The sequence below is a fragment of the Cricetulus griseus genome, chromosome 2 (assembly GCF_003668045.3).
Source record: "Cricetulus griseus strain 17A/GY chromosome 2, alternate assembly CriGri-PICRH-1.0, whole genome shotgun sequence".
In the NCBI taxonomy this organism is placed as follows: domain Eukaryota; kingdom Metazoa; phylum Chordata; class Mammalia; order Rodentia; family Cricetidae; genus Cricetulus; species Cricetulus griseus.
In genome coordinates, this window is record NC_048595.1 from 192,988,635 (window position 1) to 193,010,948 (window position 22,314).

At 34.8% G+C, this 22,314-nt stretch overlaps 1 protein-coding gene across 3 annotated transcripts in view; it reads right to left on the reverse strand.

The window, feature by feature from the left end:
- Positions 1–209: 209 nt before the first annotated feature.
- Ythdc2 (YTH domain containing 2) overlaps positions 210–22,314 on the reverse strand; it is a 60,102-nt gene continuing 37,997 nt past the window's right edge. The window contains exons 20-29 of one of the 3 annotated variants that reach the window (XM_027400850.2): positions 21,298–21,424; positions 19,606–19,811; positions 19,111–19,306; positions 14,759–14,868; positions 12,623–12,915; positions 10,283–10,460; positions 4,536–4,739; positions 3,425–3,607; positions 2,261–2,354; positions 210–2,158 (exon numbers count right to left, since the gene is read on the reverse strand). In XM_027400850.2, coding sequence (XP_027256651.1) covers positions 2,274–2,354; positions 3,425–3,607; positions 4,536–4,739; positions 10,283–10,460; positions 12,623–12,915; positions 14,759–14,868; positions 19,111–19,306; positions 19,606–19,811; positions 21,298–21,424 — 1,578 coding nt within the window. In that variant the 3' untranslated portion in view covers positions 210–2,158; positions 2,261–2,273. Of the gene's footprint in view, positions 2,159–2,260; positions 2,355–3,424; positions 3,608–4,535; positions 4,740–4,798; positions 5,845–10,282; positions 10,461–12,622; positions 12,916–14,758; positions 14,869–19,110; positions 19,307–19,605; positions 19,812–21,297; positions 21,425–22,314 lie in introns of those variants that run through there. The other 2 variants (XM_027400849.2, XM_035440154.1) reach the window with 2 other exon arrangements.

The following is a 22,314-nucleotide window of genomic DNA, read 5'->3' on the forward strand; positions in this document are numbered from 1 at the left end:
TGCCATTGGAAGAGGGTTACTGATAATATGAATCGTCTTCAAGGTAAATGAAATTCATTGATATCAGAAGTATTATCAATTATGGCTACTTTAGTCTTAGTATCAGATAAGTGTCTAAAGCAAGCTTCAAACAAAACAATCACAATTACAAAATGACTGTGGTAAATGTTACATGGAAGGGAGGAAGGATATGGTACACAAGACCTGAATAACTTCATAGAATTTCATTTAATAAGTATATTTAAATTCATTTCTCCAAAAGACAGCATTTTAATTACATTCAAATTATATTCACTCTACTAACAAACACATCATTTATTTACAAGGCTAGATATTACAAAACAGATGAAAATTTAAACAAGTTTTATGTTTTAAAAGTCCTTTCAAATTTGGAATCTTGAAAACTTCTACATATACACCTAAAAAAAAGTATACATTATCAGGAAAACTGTAAGTTTTTTGAATAGGAAAAGAAATGTAATACACATACAATGAAGCATAATTCACTTTGGCTCAGGTTACAGGTATGTATCCAAGTGTGTGAGTGAGTGGGTGAATGAGTGTGTGTGTGTGTGCACATGTATGCATTCATATATTATATATTTATCTATATATCACAATTTCTAGTACAGGCAAAAGTCACAGCGGATATCTTAAAGCAATGCACCAATACGTTTTCTCAGAGAAAGTAGAAAAGCTCTCAAGACTTCATGCTGATCCATGATTTTTCAAATCTTTGTTCTCAAATATAGAACCAGACTTTTGTTTTCTTTTCAACTTTAAATTCATTTTATAACAATGACTCAAAGGCCATGAAAAGAACTGTCAGGATTGCTCTATTTAGAGCTCAGTAACACAGACATTTCTATTGTTTCTATCCTGTACTTCTACTCTCTCTAAAAAGTCCGTAAGGAAACCTTTAACCAGTGATAGGAAAGACGTCAAACAGTTACTCTGAGATGGTAAAGAAACATGAGACTTGGCATTCACAGACTTACAACAATAAATGCCCCATTTATATAAAACATAGGAGAGGAACAAAGATTGAAAACTAAATGGAAGAAGACAAAGAATTGTGGTCCTTGTGAGCTTTAGTTTCACAGATAATATAGCAACCAAGCTACCAACAACCGATGAACATTTTTTTAAAAACTTGTATGAGTTTTCATAAATTTTAGTTTTGCTAAACTGTGTTTCTATAGTAAAACAAAGAGGTCATAATGGTAATAATTATGTGAAGGTTGTTTCATGGGAAGAAAAAAAGAATGAGTATACCGTACATTAGCTAAAAGAGTCAGGACCAGGAATAAAATTAAGCACTGGTCTAATCAAAGGCAAAGAGAAACTACCTTTCTTCAGATCTTATCTCATTCTGTAATCAGAGAAAAGTGGCATTCCTTCTGTTTTTTTTTTTCTTTCTATATCTCAGGTTAAAATAACAAAATGAATAGCCCTTATAAATACACTAGTTCTTCAAGAGATAACTTAAACTTTTAGGGTTTTATTATTTCTTTTCTTTCTTCCTTCCTTTCTTTCTTTCTTTTTTTTTTTTTGTTGCTTAATGATAAACCTAAAAGCTGACTCTTCTAGAAGGGTGTTTAGATGTACTGATATATCCATGCCTTTCCCAAATTAAACAGTCAGCAATTAAGAGTTTGGCATCACTGGGAGGTGGTAGCATATGCCTTTAATCCCAGCACTCAGGCGGAGGCAGCAGGCAGATTTCTGAGTTCCAGGCCAGCCTGGTCTACAGAGCTAGTTCCAGGACAGCCAAGGCTACCCAAAGAAATTCTGTCTGGAAAAACAAAAACAAACAAACAAAAAACCCAAACAAACAAACAAATAAACAAAAAAATCCAAAAAGTTTGTCATCATCAACAGAATGTTTTAAAGAAATATTACAAATTAAGTGCTGTTGTATCAAACATCAAAATTGCTATTTTGTACATCAGAAACATATCATTAACATTATATAATCACTGCCTACAATCACTACAAAAATGTAAATGATCTTTTCCTCTAAATGAAAATGATGATTCGGTAGTAACACTCTAAGCTACAGAACCCACTCATGACATACAACACCTCACCAAGGCTTAAACAAGTCAGTGCATTCAGTAGTTACAACAGGAATAATGTTCTTCCACATCCAGGAGTTCTGAAAAAGTTGAAAAAAAAAAAAAAAAAAGGTGAATCACTTGAAAGTCATTCCAATGAGAACAAATATTTTGAGTAGTGCCCAAGTCAAATATTGTATAACCTGAATGTCAATGTCAATCAGCTGGAGTTTTTTCTCCCAATGGAAGGCGTTCCCATAACTGGAGCAACTGTTCACCAACCTGAGGCTCTAGCTCCTAGAAAAGTCAAAATTTAAACATTAAAAATAATCTGGGCTGAATATTTTTTAATCATTAAAAGAATATGTGAAAAAAGCACTTTAAATTTCACGTTTAAAAAAATCAGATCACTCTAACCTCAGACAGTACATACTATTTCTAATTCTCTGCTTTTATAGAGTTGACATTTAGATTTGAAATTCTACTTAGGGTGAATCTCTTTCCCTTTTTGTGATGAACTGGCAACAGATTTTCATGTAATGAATTTTGAATTTTGTTTAGATGGAAATCCTGCATTATTTTAAGTGGAGATTCAATAGAAGTGCTTGACTTAAACTTTTAAAGGTTTGAAACCTAGAAGCTTTGAGACTTTCTCCCCAAGAAAGCATCTTGTGACTACATATTCCTACCTTAGAAATTACTTGAATGATACCTCTAAACAGTATATAGAAAGAACTCAAGTTTTTGCTCAGGGTGGTCTGAAGTGAGCCCCTATGCTTCTAATAAATTACTGGATGTAATTTTTGGTAAAATTGACCTCTGAATTTACTTTCTCCCATGTAGACTGGGACCAACAGCTCACTGTACTGTTAGTAAGAACAGATTACATGATGCAGCTAGCACAGTATTCTACCACTATTCATTGATTCTCATCATGTTACTAGCTTAAATGCACAGGGACAGCATCAAAAAAAGCAGAGGAGACAGAATTAAAGCAAGCCACTAGAATTAAAAGGCTACATAATGTGCTTAAACTACAAGGAAGCTGACAGGGCTGTCAGCGTGAGACTTCAGTCACATTACCTCACGATGGTACTCTGCTTTGGTCACATGTCTCATTAATCAGACAACAGAAACCTCCAGGATGTGACTTATGAAAGATTCCATACAGCAAGAAACAAAACTTAACAAAATGTTTTAAAGGATATATACAAGATTTGCAAGCTTTTATACTCTTTATAAGTCAAAACCACTGTTGTTCATGTGTATTTGGTATATGCAATTTATATTTATACATTTTTTCCTTTGAGCAGTAACAACCAAAGAAAACAAAATCAAAAGAATAAACTTAAGATGCCAGTATATACCTGCCCATCTCTGCTTATCTGTACTTTCTTGTTGTCATTCCAAGGATTGAGTAAATGGTGTGCAAACTGAAAGGGTAGGCTTTCTTTGCGTATCCACTCCACTTTAAATACTCCGCCTAGTCCAGCTGATCCCCAGTCCTGGCTCTTCTCCCTTCCTATCTCAGAAGACATCCTAGAGAATCCCTGTATAAAAAAATGAAGGGAAGAGAACGAAGCAAAGATGATATTAAAATATCTATATCTATCCAATAGGGTTAATTACAACTTTTAAAGGAATTTTCAAGAAAAAGATATAATATTAAAATAATGTCAATTTATCAAGAACCAAAAAAAGCTTCTTTATCAAATTTTGGAAGATAAACCAATTCTAGCTTAACATAATGCCAAACATTAATAATTTCTAAATAATGTATCAACAATTCTAAGTCAGCATTTATTATATAAAATAATCATCAAACTTGGAATTTTTATCTTTGAATACTGTAAATATGAAATAATTCACTAGTTTAATTCAATGGTTTGAAAGTTAAGTCAGAGGCTGTTAAGAAACCATCTCAGAGATATAGATGGCTTAACAGAGAAGCGCATTAGCCGCTCTTCCAGAGGACCTGGGTTCGATCCCCACCACCCATTTGGTGGCTCACAACCATCTATAACTCCAGTTCCAGGGGATCTGACTCCCTCTTCTGGCCACTACAGGTACTGCATGCATGTGGTGCACATACTGACATTCAGGCAAAACACCCATATATAACATAATTTTGAAATTTCTTCTTAAAAGTAGCATGGTCTTTTAATTGTCAATAGCTTTTCTAGTCCACACAAACATTTTACAAAGGCAAAGCTTCATGGTATTTCATCCACTAAGAGATCCAAAGCTGCTGTCAGAAGGAAGACGACTCACCCGAAACACTCTGGAAAGTCAAGGTAAAAGCACAGTTCTAGCACCCCCTCACAGAAATGTGAAATCAACCTCACTCCCAGTCACTACAGACAATTTTATTGCACCCAATACAATAAAAACCTATGGCCTGGTTTTGTTTTTCTCTGAATTTGAGAGTGTAACCTACAGGCAAAACAAAGCCCATTTTATTGATTCAGGATGGCTCACCTGGAAATGTCCAGATCCTTGAACAGAAAATACCAAGTAAACCATGCTGCTCTCCCAAAAGGCTCGGTTTAGCTTCCGCTCATTACTAGGGGTTGTAGACCAGATACCCTTCTGTTGAGAAATTTCAAGGTTTCTCAGATTGCTACTCTTCATTATGAAGTAACGAATAGGCATGTTTGGTCTTGGTGAAGGAGATTTTGAACCCTATGAAAGAATGCATATGTTCTTGAAAGGTAATTTGACCTTTCAAAGCCAGTAGGCTCTCACAAACATCTTCATAAACACATAAACTTTACCAAATATTCAACAAATGTAAACAGTTTTCATGCATTGAAACCTTTACAATCTTTAATCAAAAAGCCAAAAAGCAGCACTTATTTCCAAAGAATCCAAAATGCCTTGGATCAAGAAAAGAATTTTATTAATTTTAATTTACACTTAGAATGAATTTTCAGAAAATGTTTTTAAAACCTTTCAATGCTGGAAACACAACCAAAATTGCTCCAGTTTACTGCCTGGAGGCAGTTTCAAGATGACAAAGAGGAACAGTCTAGTACTCCCACAAAAGACACCAAAATGACTAAAAAAGGTGCACAGCAATGCAAAAAGGCATTGCACAAACAGCTCCAGAGAAACTGCAGAAGGACCCCCAAAAGTGGATGGCTAGGCACTGACCTGACCAAGCATTTACAAAGACTGTTCTGAGAATAGGCAAAGAATGAAAGGAAAGCAGTACACTAAATAGCTCCCATGTCTCCCACACAGCTGGGAATACTTGCTATCCTCAGCCAGAGCAGAAACATTGTCATACACAATGCACCTGCCCTTAGAAGGTCGAACCTAAATAATGGAAGAAAACTAGGACCAGAACAAAGATTACTCATGATCTACTGGAACACATCTTTTAAGCAAACCTCAATAGTTCAGCAAGTTAAAGTGCTTGACAAGAAAACATGATGACCTGAGTTTGATCCCCAGGGACCCATGGTGGAAGAAAAGAACTGACTCTTGAAAATTGTCTTGGCATGTGAATGCACACATGCACATGCATGTACATGAACACAAATGGTTTTCATAATTTAAAAAGTATTAAAGTAATTGTAACTAACCTAGATAACAGAAACAAATCTAACACTATTCAAAGGAAGATAATAAGAATCTAGCAGCCAAACAAATGTATAAGAAATGCAAAGAAAATAAAGGATAGAATCCATAACCAGGAAAAAAATCAATATATGCAGACTCACATGGCTGATTTTGAAGACGGTAGACAAGATTGGTAACGTACCTATTATAAAATGTGTGAATACTGTTGAAGAAGATGAAAAAAAAAAGCATGAATACTATAAAAATGTATTTTAAATAACAGGAGATATTAAAGACACACGGGGAACCCTGAGACAAAATAGTAATTAAAAATAATAACATTACAAAAACAAACAGTTTATACTCAAATATATCACTGAATGAAGAGATAGCAATAACACTATCTAAAAATGAAGCCAAGAGGGAGAAATGATTAGGAAAAAAGTACCACACTATTAAATATTGAGTGGTCTTGTATACATATACACATAGATATTGAGCAAGAGTTCCAGAAAAGAGGGGAGAAAGGGTAGATATGAGAAATAATATGAAGAAGCTATATACTTAGATTTTCTAAGAACTGATGGAATTCTAGATATACAAATTGAAAAACAAAGATCAGAGGAAGTACTATCAAAATCCAGTTCCTCAAAAACAGTGATTGATGACTCCCTTAACTGTTATCATAGAACCTTCATTCAGTAAGTGATGGAAGCAGCTGCTGGATGAAGGAGAATCAGTTTTCTTCAGGGACCAAGTCCCTGATAGGTTAAGTAATCCCAAGTGATCAACTCTAGCACAGTAAGGTGTAGGTGTGTGTGTGTGTGTGTGTGTGTGTGTGTGTGTGTGTGTGTGTGTGTGTGTGTGTATACACATATATGTGTAACAATAATCATAGAAGGAAAGATCATGAATGTGAAGAATTGTTGGAGCAGGGAGTGTTAGGGGTAGAAATGATGTAAACAGAGTACTCATGTATGGAATTCTCAAAAATAATTAATTTTTTAAATGGCTTTACTAGTGAGTTCTACCACAAGCATAAGGAAGAAACAATACCAATTCTAAACATGTATTTAAAAATTCTGAAATTGAGTATTTTATAACTAATCTCATAAGACCAGCATTAACCAGGTGTCTTAGTTATTGTTTTATTGCTGTGACACCATGACCAAGGCAAGTATTACAAAAGAAAGCATTTAATTGGGGGTTTAAAGTTACAGAGTGTTAGCCCATTAAAATCAGAGTGGGGAGAATGGTAACAGGCAGGCATGGTGTAGAAGTAGAGCTTTACATCTTGATACAAAGGTGAAGAGAGGGGAGATGGGGGGAGGGAGACACTGGGTTTGACGTGGTCTTTTGACACATCTAAATTCATCCCCAAGGACACACTTCCTCCAATAAGGCCACACCTCCTAATCTTTCTAATCCTTCTCAAACAGTCCACCAAGTGGTGCTAAGCATTCAAATATGAGCGGCTGTGTGAGGTCATTCTCATTCAAAACATTACACCTGGTTTCAAAATTCTACAAAAGTAACACAAGAAAAAAAATAGTACTGAACAGTAACCCTCATGAACAACACTGACAACCAAAATCCCTCACAATAAAAATTTTGATTCAACAAAGCCAAATCTAGCAATATACAAAAAGGCTGGCATGACTGAACTACTGTGGTGGTTTGAATATGTATGATCCCCATAAGTTCATATATTTGAATGCTTGGTCATTAGAGTGGAGAACCACTTGACAAGGATTAGGAAGTGTGGCTTTGTTGGAGTAGGTGTAGTGTTGTTGGAGCAGGAAGAAGTATGTCACTGGGGGTGGGCTTTGGGGTTTCAAAATGTCAAGCCAGGCCCAGTGTGTGTGTGTGTGTGTCTGCTGTTTGTGGATCCAGATGCAGAACTCTCAGGTGCCATGTAGGCCTGTGTGCCATCATGCTCCCCACCATGAGGAAAGTGTACTAACCCTCTGAACTGTAAGCCAGCTCCAATTAAATGCTTTCTTTTTCTAAGACTTGCTATGGTTATGATGTCTCTTCACAGCAAGAGAACACTGACTAAGACAAGTAAAAGTGTCAGAAAATGAACAAAATCTATCATCTACACACAAATAATTCAGGCAGAATAGGTAGAAAGAACACTGAACTTAATTCTGACTCATAATCAAAACCAAGAAACTAGATCCAAAGAAAATGTTTATAGTTACAGTACATCAAAAGGTGAAACACTTAATAACTTCCTGCTAAGACCAAGACAATGGTTACTTTTCTCAGTACTTACACAGCATTTTACTAAAGTCCCTAGACAGAGAAATAAGAGGTAGAGGAATAAACAGAAATCAGATTGGGAAGGAAAAAATGTGGCAAGTAAAAGTAAAAATTATTGGAAAGAAAAATTATATTTATAGACAGAAGTCATGAAAAAGGCATGGAGATACACACCTATAGTCACAGCTGTTTAGAAGAAAAGGTGACAGGTCAGAAATCAAACACTAACTGACTGCAAGTCTCATTACAGTCTATATAATCAAGTCAGTGTAACACTGACAAAAAAAAAAAGAAAAAAGAAAAACACTTATCAATGAAACTCAATAGAATCCAACAGAAAGATCACACATTTATGATCAAAATATTCATAACATATGCCAAAATAATTTAATGGGAGGGTGATCTTTTTGGAAAATGATAATAGAACAACTGTATAGATAAGAAAAAATTATCTGTATGATAAAAATTAATTCAAAATAGTATCACATACCTCTATGTAAGAGCTCTAATTTTTGGATTATGAAAAAATTTCTCAGTACACAAAAAGTACAAGTCATTAAGTGGAAAAAAAACACTGAAGAAATAGATCCAATCAAAACTAAAAACAGAAGGGCATGGTAACATATGACTTTAACCGTAACACTTGCAGTCTGATCTCTGTGACATCAAGAACAGCCTGGTATGCATAGCAAATTGAAGGTCACCCAGGACTAGAGTGAGAACCTCTCTCAAAGCAAACCAAAAAAAGCTATAAAGAGCTGTTTTTCAGAGGAAGGTTAAAAAAACATACTGTAGGTTAGGGAAGAAATCTGCAAAACATGTTAAAAACAATTGCTCTAAATATATATATATATATATTATATATATATATAATATATATATAAAGTTCTTATAACTTAATTTTAAAAAGATATCCAATAAAGAACAGCATAAAATAAATAAAATCTGAAAACATAATTCACCAAAAACTATACACAGAATGGTATGTGAGCACAAGAAAAGACGTTGAACATCAACAGATACTTGGGAGATGGAAATTAAAACAAGGAACTATCATTATATAATCCACTAGAATGACTAAGTTATAAAATGAAAAGTTTTGTCAATATGGAACAAAACAAATTCTTATAGATTGTTAAAATGGGAACTAGTTCAGCCAATTTGAAAAGCAGTGGGGAGGTTATTTTTAAAGCTAAACAAGCATTTATGATACGACCCACAATCCCACTCCTAGGATCCAACACCAAATACAAAACATCTGCATACAAAGGCTCCATTCACATGTTATAGCACTTTTAGTACAAATACAAAGTAGAATAACCCAAATGTCCACATCAACTGGTAAATGTGTAAACAAACTATGGCATATCCATACAATGGAATACTACTCAGAGAAAAACATAGTTGTTAAATTTAACAGCATAAGTGAATTTCAAAGCAATTCATTAAGTAAAATAAACTAGACACAAAAACAGCACTATTCCACTTATAAGATGTTTAGGAAAAATAAGCAGTGCTTACTGGGGTGCTTACCAAAGGTAATAAAAATGTTCTGTATATGACTATGGTACAATTACAATTATATACACTTGACAAAATTCACCTAAGTTGTTCAGTTTAAGCTGATAATTTTTCTATTACATATATTTCTTTGTGTGTGTGAGGAGGGGTATGTTCACGACACAGTATACTCATATGGAAGTAGGAAGACAACCTGCAGGACTCCATTCTCTACTTCTACCATCTGAGTCCCAAGAGTCAAACTCAGGTCATAGGGATTGGTGGAAAGCACTTTTACTCACTGAGCAATCTCAGTGGCCCATAAACTAGTAAGTTTTTTGAACAAAGTATACCTAACAAAGGGGTTTAAAGTAACCCCCCAATAAAATGTAAGAATAAAAATGTACTCTCTTCTTATTTAGCAAGTGTTCAGCAGACATTGTTCACCAAACACAAGTAACTCTCAATCAAATACTTCCTTATTCATGTACTAGTAACACAAGTAAAAGTAAACACTTTCTATATGTGTGAAACCACTCACATTTTTAAGGCAGTTTTCAATTCTATATCAAAGATTTCTATCTTTCATATTTTTTTAATTTTTATGTGTTTAAAATACTCATTGAGCTATAGAAAACACTTGAAAGAATTATAAAACAAAATTATCAAGGCAGTATTTTTGTTCTAACCAAAAAATTCTACAGAAATAAAGAAGAAAAAAAATGAGCTGCATGGCTATCTGCCATCAATAAAGAATCACATTTAAAATACAATAAGTGGTAGTAATTAGAACACAGGCCACAGCTACAAAAGTACAAGTTTTATAATTGTGTAAAACTACGTACATGAAATGTGCTGTGAACCCAGCTCCTTACTATAGATTGTGGATGCCCTACCTTCCCTGAGGACGGAGGAGAGGGACTAGCACAAGGACTTGGGTAACTGCTGCTGTCTGTAGATTTCACAGATGATTGATCTGATCGGTCATCAGTGCTCCGCTTAGGATGTAAAATTCCTCTGTCTTTGTACTTCTGAGGTGGATGTAAGGCTGGAGATGGAGATTTCATCAGTACTCTTGAGCAAGAAGAAGCACAAGTCAGTTATACATGAGTTTATAATACAAAGGGAATGCTATTTCATAACAAAATCTCAATGACATATAATTTATGGAATACTTTTAAGGGAATTTCATTTTTCTATTTACATTAGTAAGAAAGAAAGAATGAACTAGAATGGGTAGGAGTGTAACTTAGTGATATAAAACTTACCTAGTATGCTTGAAGCCCTGGGTTTGATCCCCAGCACAACAATGAATAAATAAGTAATATGTAAGTAAATACACATATAAGAAACAATAGAGAGGTGGAAGATGGCTCAACTCAGTGAAATGCTTACTGGTTCAAATGTAAAATGCCCCCATATGCTCTTCTGTCTGAATACCGATAACCAATCCTGTTCAGGAAGGTTATGAATACTTGAACAGCTGAGCCTTACTGGAAGAAGTAAACCACTGAAGGCAAGCTCTCGCTACACTTCTTGTTCTTTGAGGAAATATGACCAGCTCACTTCCTGCTCCTACATCCATGCCTGCTATGCCTTTCCTCCCTGTTACCATGTCTTCCCCACCATGATGGACTCTATCCATCATGGAAATGTAAGTCAAAGTAAATCCCTTCTCTCTAAGTTTTCCTTGTCAAGTATTTTATCACTGCAACATAAAAGAAACTAATCTACCATGCAATCACGAGGATCTGATCTCAATACCCAGTACCAATAGAAAAGCTGGTTCTGTAATCTTAGAACTAGGGTGCCAAAGAAAGGCAAATCCCTGGATCTCATTCCCCAGCCAGGCAAATTAGTGAGGTCTAAGTTCATTGAGAGACCTTGTCTCAAAAGTGAAGGTGGAAAGCTACTAAAGAAGACACCTAATATCAATTTCTGACACTGGCACACACATATGTATTTGTGTGTATGCAACACACACATACACACCACACACACACACACACACACACACACACACACACACACACACCCCATATAAGACAACAATAACAAACAACCTCAGACTATAGGATACATTTTAAAAAAGAGGTAAAACCACATTTTGAAAAATCAGAAATAGTATTGCATAAAATAGACTTAAAAATAATAGTATGATGACACGGAAAGAATACTGCACTAGAGAGAGGAGACTGAAATCTATATATTAGAATAACACTAAATGAACATATAACTCTGTGCATGACACTGAACTTTAATTTATTTGTTAAAGTTATCTTAATGAACTCTAAGATTGTTCTAAAATTCTATAAATATCATGAACATATCATTTAAGCTTTTTAATTTTTTAAAAAAATGTACAGTATGTACTCTGTGGTACAATCAGACAGTATATTCTGGTTTCAGTATAAGGTTTCCAATACCATCTAAAAATAATCTTGCTAAAACAAGGCATATACCTTCAAACCTTGAAAGCTAGCCACTAATTTACACAGAATAGGGTAGAAGATTTAATGATGCTAGTTGAAAACAGACAAGTTCAATATGTTGGGCATCTCAAAGTAGCACTGACCTAATTTCTTCTAAAAGGTGAGAGGAAATACTCCATATGGCAATATATTAAAAAACAAAAACAAAAACAAACAAAAAAAAAACCCTTAACATCCTACCTTGTACAGACACAGAATTCAAATAAATCTACAATTTACAGCAAGTGGGAAAAGTTCAATTTTGCTAGAATAGAGAAAAAATATCTTTCTTCACTACTGTTGTCCTCACATCAAACAGGCATCCAGTGCATCACTGAATAGGCAGCATGCTCTTCTGTAGCACTGCTACCTCGTAGTACTGACAGTAGGTAGTGGTATACAAAAACTGCTCCTTAAAGAGCACTGCCAGGGTTTTCTATGCAGTGTGTCTAGGAAAAATGTCTTTTGACATGTATCCACTAAAATGGATCTTTTAGAATTTATTATCTTCCAAAGAGACCTTAAATTTATGAATTCTAGATATATAATATTTTCAGTTTTTTCTTAAAAGAATGGCCTTACTGAATCAAAAGCACTAACTTAAAAATCATTCATATTCTCTTATTACTTATAAGAAATATCTTAAACAAATTCTATTTTATTGTGATCCTTTACATACACTACATTATGTGTGATTATGAAATAGTACAAACAGTTCACTGTCCTGGAGAAAATGTAGCCATCTAAATAAAATGCCAGATTCACCTTTCTGCAGTAGTGGATCCATCAGCAAACTCGGTGTCAGCTGAACTTTTCCTACTATTATTGGATCTCCAAGATGAAGCCAAAGGAAGTTCTTCTGAAGACATGGGTCTTGGCCTCTGGCCAATTCCAGATGGTTGCTGTAAACCTGCAGACTGCTCTTCAGTGCTTAAAACAGCTATAATTGCTCGTATGGTAGCTTCATCAACTTGAGACCAAGGTTTAGATGGAGCTCTCATTCGGCGTAAAAACAAGCTATGCCACTTCTGCCTCAGCTGGAGCAATAAACTGGCAGCCTGTAATCAAAGCATCCTCAGTTCAAATATAAGCAAAATGTGTATCATATATGTAAGAAGGTTCTTTACATTAGTTATGGTCTGTAACTGTATGAAAAACAATACAATTTTCTATTCATTTATTCTGTTGCATAAATGAAATTTTTAGACATCATATTCTAGGCACTAGACACACAGAAGGAAACAAAACAACTAATAAAGGAGATAGTAAACATTGAAGGTTGTATGTGGTTAATATTGAAAAGGCAGCAGTAAGGTAAATAAGGAAAAATGCACTTAGCCTATTCATATCATACTTTAGCATCTACAGAGCAAATGATGACAGCCAGGACGCACATGGATGAATAAGAAGGCTGAATCTAGAGATAGACTTGAAAGACATAAGTGCCGTCATTTCTAAATCTACAGAGAAATAAAGTTAGCAGAAATTATGAAGAGCAAGAATGAAGAAAAGAGCAAGGCACTTAGAAGTAGAAAATATTATTATTATTATTATTATTATTATTATTATTATTATTATTATTTTGGTTTTTCAAGACAGGGTTTCTCTGTAGCTTTGGAAACTGTCCTGGAACTATCTCTGTAGACCAGGCTTACCCCAAACTCACAGACATCACCCTGTCTCTGCCTCCCAAGTACTGGGATTAAATGTGCTTGCCAGCACCACCCTACTACAAAATTTAATTAAGGCACAAGTACCTACAACTTAAAGCAAAGCACACAGGTAAAAAGAAATGACTACAAAGGAAAAAGAATAAAAAAGGATTAACTTTATATAAAGCAGAGAATTTGGAGTAGGATTCAAGAGGAAAAAAAATGGAGAGGAGCAATATTAAAAGGGGGAGGCAATACACAATAGTGCCAAGTATTAGAGCAGGTTACCAAAGACAAACTGGCAAATAACACAGAAATGCAGTCTCAGTGAAGTAAAGGACTGATGTGAACGGGAATGAGATTGCAGTATGCTCATGTGATAAATACATCAGTAAATACAGTGATGGTTAAGAGTCAAGCTAGCCAGTGCTGACCACTGACAGCTCGGTTGTACCCCCAAATGGACAGAGAATAACTATAAAAAACAACCAAAAACAAAAACAAAAACAGACCTGGAATGTCAAGAGAATCTTAAATTTGAAAAACAAAAATTTATTTCTCCCAATTCAGTTATGAAAACAAAATAACTCATATCTTTCTCTAAGGAATGGCAAAAATGAGTGCTCAGTGGCACAATCAGTGTGCGGTACTTATATGAAAGAAATGGCAAAAATAAATGGTGCTCTGTACTCAATGCTCAGTAGTTTACATATCCAGAAATACTAAAATATTACTACTATAGCTTTAGATGGTTTTGGTCCCTCTAAAAATTTACATCGATACTTAATTCCCAATGCAACAGTATTGGGAGATGTGATCTTCAGAAAATGACAATGACTAGACATCCTTCCAAAAAGATAATGGAGTCTATGCGTTTTGCCCTTCAGCTTTCCATCAGATATGGACACACAGGGTTTAAGATGTCATCTGGTTAACTCTCATCGGCACCCTGATCTTAGAGTGAGGAATTTCTGGTTTTTAAAAATCACTCAGCCTATGGCACTGTGTTATAGAAGCACAGATAATAGTCATACATAAATGCTAGGCTGTAACTATGTTGTTTTGAGTCCTCTGACAGAAGAAAAGCCCAATGTGGCAGAGAATGCATGAGGACTCTATGAAAACTAAAAAATAAGCCATAGGTATTTTCTAATATTATGAGATCAATATTGAAGATAAAAATTTTAACATGCTATTTTATAATTCATATTAACTAAAAAAAATTATGTCATATGAAAAAGCAACTTACCTCTGGCTCTAATTTGAAATTAAGCCACTCATCAAGTTTCAAAGCAGCCAAATTAGCAGTAGTTCTGTCCTCCATTTCACTGTCACTACTATCATTGGGAATGCCATCCGCTGTTAGAACACACATGAAAAAAAGTAATCACTTTACCTTCTTATAATATGGCAGAGCAGTGGAGCAGATATTCTTATATGCAAAACTCCTTTTCACAGTGTAACAATCCATTTGGTAAATTCATCTAATTAGATTATAAGCTTAATCTAAATACATAAAATATGGTTCAACAAGATGGCTCAGCACTGTACAAGCCTGACATGTTGTCTGATGTCCACAACCCATAGTGGAAGAAAAGAACAGACTTCAGAAATACACCCAATCTTTACAAAAGTTACCAAGAGTGTACTACTAAACCTAATATATAGTACTGTTTAATAAAACAGACTGAACTTCCTGAAAAAAGTTAAAAAAAAAAAAAAAGAGCTGTTGCATTCAGAAAGGAGTACAAGAAGGCAACAACCAAATTTTAAAAACAGGGACAATTATCAAAGAATACTTTAGCAATATAAAGGCAGCAAAGAGTTACAGGTAGGTCCTTCATTAACAGATATTGAATTTACTGGTAAACAAAAATACTAAATGAATGTCCAGTGTAAAAATAATTAATAGTTACATTAAAGAAGATAAAAGAATATGCACAAAGCTTACATAAAGATTCCTAATTTAAAAGGCATCTTTAAGCATTCTAGAAAATGATACACAAGTAGTATTTAATAGGTGATGCAGATAAGGGAGAAGCACTCCCCAAAGTGGAGGGGAAATACATTAAATCAAATCTACCTCATTGACAAAAATAAAACTCTTAAAAATCAAATTACAGAAAATAAAAACTATTCATCACAGCAATGGAAAAATTACAATTCCTCAGCTCTGAAAGTAAATAGTTTAAGATTAATCAATCTGAACATATAGTAATTCAAACAACTCAAAGTGTGATAGAAAAGGCTAATACCTTTAAAGCTATATAGCCACATTCCTAGGTTGGCAAGATTAATACTATGAAAATATCTATACTATTAGAAGCAATTTACAGATTTCAGTGCAATCTCTATCAAACTCGCAAGGACATTCTTCACAGAACTAAAGAAAAATAAACTAAAATTCATATGGAAACACAAGAAACTATGGACACCAAAGCAGCTTTAAGCAAAAAGAGCATAGCTGAAGATCTCAACATTATTCAACCTCACACTACACTATGGAGCCATAGTGATAAAGACAGCATGGTACTCACAAAGAGACTTCTAGCAACTGACCAATGGAATGTAACTGAGATAAACCCAAACAGTTCTGGACATCTAACTTTTGACAAAGGTACAACAATCAAAAACCACTGGAATACAGAAAGCCTCTGCAACAAATCTTGCTTATAAAACTTGGTATCTACTTACAGAATGAAATTAGATATATAGCTCTTACTCTGCACAAAAATCAACTTAAACAAACAAACAAAAAAAAAAACACTTAGAATGTTTAACAAAGAAACAATTCAAACAAAGGGAAAACAATTCAAGGCATTTGCCAATTCCTGGACAGAATCCCCACAGCAAAGGAAAAAAGCCTCAGCAACTGACAAATGTGATTACATAAAATTAAAGCTTCTGCATGGCAAAACAAATTATCAGAATTAAGGGACAGCCTTCAAAAGAGGTTACTTTCTAAAATAAATAAAGAACTGAAAAAATTAAACAAACAAAATATGCCAATCAATATTGGCCAATAATCTGAACAAAGTTCTCAAAAGAGGCAACACAAACAAGCACTAAACAGTTTTAAAAATGTTCAATATCAAGCCATCAGAGAAATGCAAATTAAAACTACATTGAGATTCTACCTCACCCTTGTCAGAATGGCCACCATCAAAAAATAAAGACAATAAATGCTGGCAAGGATGGACAAAAAGAGGAGCCGTTATCGAGAAAGACCACTGTGGAAATCAGTATGGTGCAGCTCAAAGGCTAATATAGAATTAGAATATGCCCAGCTATACTAACCACATGCACATACCCAAATGTTCCATGCATTCTTCTGTAGAGATGTGTTTATACTATTCTTTTCACAAGAACTACCAGATTGTAAATATGTTAAAGGAATGAGAATGTTTTTGGAGAAGAGGAAGAAAGTGCTGAAGGTAAATATGTTTTAAGAAGGAAATGGTTGGCTCTGTTAACTATTACTTTGTATGAAAATCTATAGACTGAAAATTATAAGTTGTGTTTGACAATATGACATTTATCAATGGTCTTGTCAAGAACAGTTTCAGTGACATGATTGGCTCAGAGGAGATTTAGTTTCATAGTGAGAGAGTAGAATTAATATGACAGGGACCCAGTATGGTAGTATACCCTAGTAATTCCAGTCCTTGGGTGGCTGAAGTATCAGGATAGTTGTAAGTTCAACGCCAGTCTGGTTAACACACTGTGTTCTAGTCAGGGCTACACAATGAGATACCATTTCAAAAAGCTTCAAGAGAGTTGCTATAGTAGGAGTTTTGGTTCATTGACATCTTTAATTCTTTTTATTCATTTAATAATTTCCTTGGCTTAAACTTTATCAAGTAATTGCTTGATAAAAACATGTAAATGTTATTTATGGTTCTTCCTTATACCCAGGCCATCCAGAGTAAATGGCTCTTTCCTTGCAGTTGCTATCATCTTTAGGTGCTAGTGTTTAGAATGCTATTTAAAACATTAAAGATTTCATTTCTGACATGTCTACTTCCCACTGTCTCTTTTCTGAACTCCAAGAGATACAGATAGCACCAAATGCCTTCTAAAAAGACTTCCCTTAAGGTGTCCTAAACATCTCAGCCTTAAGCATATATAAAAAAAGACTTCTTGACTTTTAACCTACATAGCTTCAAGGTTTAATCTACTCCTGGTTTTTCAATCAAATGTGTGACAGCAGAGGCTGGAGAGACAGTTCTAGGCAGTAGGACCACAATACAAACCTGGTACATGAGCTAGCTTGTTGGAGCCCACTCCCTATGGTAGGATGTCATGCTCAGCCTTAATGCACGGGAGAGGGGCTTGGCCCCAACCTATTGTGCCAGACTAATAGTTGAATCCTCATGGGAGCCCTTACCCATGAGGAGTGGACTGGGGCTGGGCTGGGAGGAGGTGAGGGGGGACTGGAGGAGGTATGGGAGAGAGAACTGTGGTTGGAATGTAAAATGAAATTAAAAAATAAAAAAAAATAGAAAAAAATGAATGTCTGATGCACAATGACAGAGTTAGGATGCCAACACATATATAACATGCCAGGTGTTCTGGCCACACACAAGAGAATCACAGGGCCTTGGTGGCTTCCAGCCTAGCTGAGAAAGCACAAGCCTCAGGCTCAGGGAGAGAGCCTGCCTCAAAGTACTAGGCAGAGTGAACACCAATGCCATTTTCTGACAGTACCCCAACACTTGCAAATTTATTAAATTCTTTTGTTTTTTTGTTTGTTTGTTTGTTTTTGTTTTTGTTTTGTTTTTTTGAGACAGGGTTTCTCTGTGTAGCTTTGGAGCTTATCCTGGCACTCGCACTGGAGACCAGGCTGGCCTCGAACTTACAGAGATCCTCCTGTCTTTGCCTCCCGAGTGCTGGGATTAAAGGCATGCACCACCAATGCCAGGCAAACATTTATTACATTCTTTTAGACCACCAAAACACAAAATAAATAAAAATGGGCATCATTATTCAGCAACCTTCTATAACCAGAAACCTGGGAAAATACAAAAAATAGTATGGGAGGCCTCATCCTCCCTGGGGAGTGGATGGGGGATGGGATGAGGGGAGTCAGTGGGGGTATGGGAGGATTCGAGGGAGAGGAAACTGGGATTGATATGTAAAATAAGACTGTTTCTAATTTAAATAAAATATATATACATATATAAATAATTAAAATATATGTAGATAAAACATATTAAAAAGTATTTATATAAAGATGAGAATATCAGTTATTTGTAAACATTATCTTTATTTATATGGTCACTTACACTTAAGTAGAAAACAAGCATCTTCCCATCAGTAAGATTAATAAAAATAAAACAACAATGTGTTAACTGAAAGTCAATTTCAACAAAAGTGGTATATCTTACTACAGTATTTCCTACTTGTCTCACTGTATCAACTGTACCTTAGTACTCCCTAACTAACTCATTATACCAAATACATCTTTGCATTTCCTAATTGTCTCAATATATCAAATATAACTCAGTATTTTCTGTCTCGTGTTACAAACGGCACAAGCTTTTTATTTTTATGTTATTAGTTTATTTCAAATAGATTTTTACTTCTTTATACTACACTTACCTCTAAAGGATGAAGGTTCCTGGAGAGCATTACTTGCCAGCCTAGCTGGTCCACAGAACACCACAACAGTAACAGGTGTCACTGCTGAACAACACCTGATATTAGCAATTCTATGGGCTCTGGTCATTTCATCATAAATAAGCCAATCTGTGGGCAATGCCTGAATTGCTGCAGCCTGACCATTGGCTGGAGGAATCTATTAAGACAGTTAAAAAAAAAGTGTTAATTAATTTATTGGGAATACTTTTAAGTTCTTTAGTGAAACAGATGATGTACATTGATATTCAAAAATTAAAGCAAGTCATTGCTCTTCTGGTTTATAAGATTTCTTCAGTACTTTTCCAATGTTACCTCTGCGATTTCTAGAATTTAGTATTTCATTACACATATTTTGCAAATTAATTTGCTAAAGGAGAGATAGTTGGAATATTTTTTTATCTTCAACTACCTAAATTTGATTCACCACAAGGTCTAAGAGCATTAAAAATGTTTTACCTTTTTATACTGAGGCTGACTGAGAACTGAAGTGGGATGAAATCGTACTTTTTTTTCCTTTGGCCCTGTCAATACTACATTCTCTCTGTCCACATGGACTAAATTAGGATACATGCCTGCTACCAATGCAGCTTTAACAACGGCCCAGTTCTCGGAGTTTGTGTTAACATCTCGAATGTCACCACCACCTCGTGCTCTAACAAAACCTGGATAGACAAAAAGGGCACACCAATCTTCTCTGTTATGCAAAAAGCACTTTAGCATTTGTATATGTTTGACAACAAAAACTGTAACCTCCTATAAATTTAACAATATCCAACTCCATGATTAATACAATCCATTCTAGCAAGTGTGAAGTATAAAACTAATAGGGCAAAGTTTAGATCTGTTCAGGCTAGATTAAGTACAGTATTTACTGGCACAAGATCTCATTATGTAATTCCAACTAGCCCTGAATGGATTCTCCTGTTTCAACCTCCTGAACATTTGGAATGTCAGTGGATAGCTACTATGCCTGGCCTTATATGAACATTCTTTAGTAAGTTCATTCATCAGTGTGTTGGTTAGCTTTTTCTCAACCTGACAAAAGCTAGAGTCATCTAAGAGGAGGGGAACCTCAATTGAGAACATGCCCCCATCAGACTGGCCTTTAGGCAAGTTTGTGTGGCATTTTCTTGATTGCTGACTGAACCACAAGAGGCCAGCCCACTGTAGGCAGTGCCATCCCTGGCAGGTAATCCTGGATGGTATAAGAAGAAAGGCTAAGCAAGCAATGAAGAGCAAGTCAGTCAGCAACATTCTTCCACAGCTTCTGTTTAGTTCCTACCTGACTTCCTTTGGTGATTGACAACTGTAAACTGAAATAAGCCCTTTCCTCCCCATGTTGCTTTTGATCATGGGCTTTATCACAGCAAAAGAAACCAAACTAAGACAGCTACTATTAGAAACATTCTCCAAGTTCACAACTTGAAAACAAAATCATTATTTTTACTTGTATGCTTTCATTTTCTCAGACATCAACTTTAGAAGTACAGTTAAGTATAAATGCTATATGCTTAAGTTTCAAAAATTCTTCATATTTCCCCATATTTAAAACAAATTTAAATTCTCAATTCTCTGGTTTCCTTGAATACTTCAGCTAACCTGTAAATCCAGATTCTGATACTATTGACTATCACTTCAGTTAACGATGTTATTAAGAAAAAACAAAAAACAAAACCAACAACAAAAAACCTTCAAAATAATAGAAAACAGTAACATTAGAGTCTTCTCAAAAAAGAATGCAGTACCTTCAAGTTATTATCAATCATTTTAGTGTTCAACAACTATACACACTGTTGGCCATATCAATCTACTTAAATTCTTATAATTGCTGTTCTATAGAGTTAAATAATTTCTGACTGGTAGAGGCAAAAGTAAAAATAACATCTTATTAAATCTAAACTGATCTTTAACAAAAATATAAATTGCTCACTACCAACAGTTATCAAAAGGGTTTAGAGACTATAGTTTACTTCTACAACCTGTGTAATGTTTTATTTCATCAATAAGCAAAAATCCACATAATAGAGAAGGATACACATCAGCTCAAGAATACAGACACATAATATGATATAAAAACCACAGAAACTGGCATCACTTTAAATCTAGAAACATGAAGGATAAGCAGGTGTTCTACATAGGAAACTTTACCTGATGCTCTAAGCTGACCAAGCAACTGTGTTCTCATGCCTATAATGATTTCCATCGTGGCTTGTGAGAGAAAATTCTTTTCACAAAAGGCTCTCTCCCAGCCATCACTTCGTGCTTTCTGCCATGCCTACAAAAACAGGATATGTACAAGACGTATTTACTAATTACACCTCAGTGATGAAACAAAGTAATGCCACTATGATCAATCACTAAAGGTAAAGTATTATTCTGATAATTTACAAAAATGTCTAAGATCTTATCATCAAATTAAACTTGTCATTTAGTTTATACAAACTGCTATCATGTCAAATGAGTTTACAAAATTCCAATGAGAACTGAATATCAAGTGACTCAAATGACCAATTCTCTAAGAATTATACTTATAGATACAGTTTTTGGCTGGTATAGATAGCTAGTTTTATTACACATAAGTGAGAGGCTTTCCAGTTACATTTTCCATTAAAATGCTTTCATATCTAGGAATTCTGAAACTCCTAATAATAGTAATAACAATAATAATAACAACCTCTGTGTTACTCTCTCAACTGACTGGAAATAGAAAGTGGGATTTTGAGGCCTAGAGAGATGGCTCAGTTGTTGAGAGTATTGGCTGATTTTCCAGAGGTCCTGAGTTCAATTTCCCAGCAACCACTGGTGGCTCAGAATCATCTCTAGTGGGATCTGGTGCCCTCTTCTGGCATAAAGTCATACATGCAGATAGAGCACCCACATACATGAAATAAAAAAATCTATTTTTTTTCAAGTGGGATTTCTAAAAACCATACATATATACAATATAAAAATCTGGCCTTTGAAAATACGCTATCCTGGCTTGGAAAATTAAAAGAAAGCTGCATCTTATCTCATCAGCTTTCAAAAGAGCTGGAAAGAACACAATGCAAGGAGTCTCCTCCAGATTTATGACTATTACTTAATATATAATAGAGTATAAGATAGTATAATATATACTACCTAATATCTGAACTGAACAATCCATCATTCAACAATAATCATAAA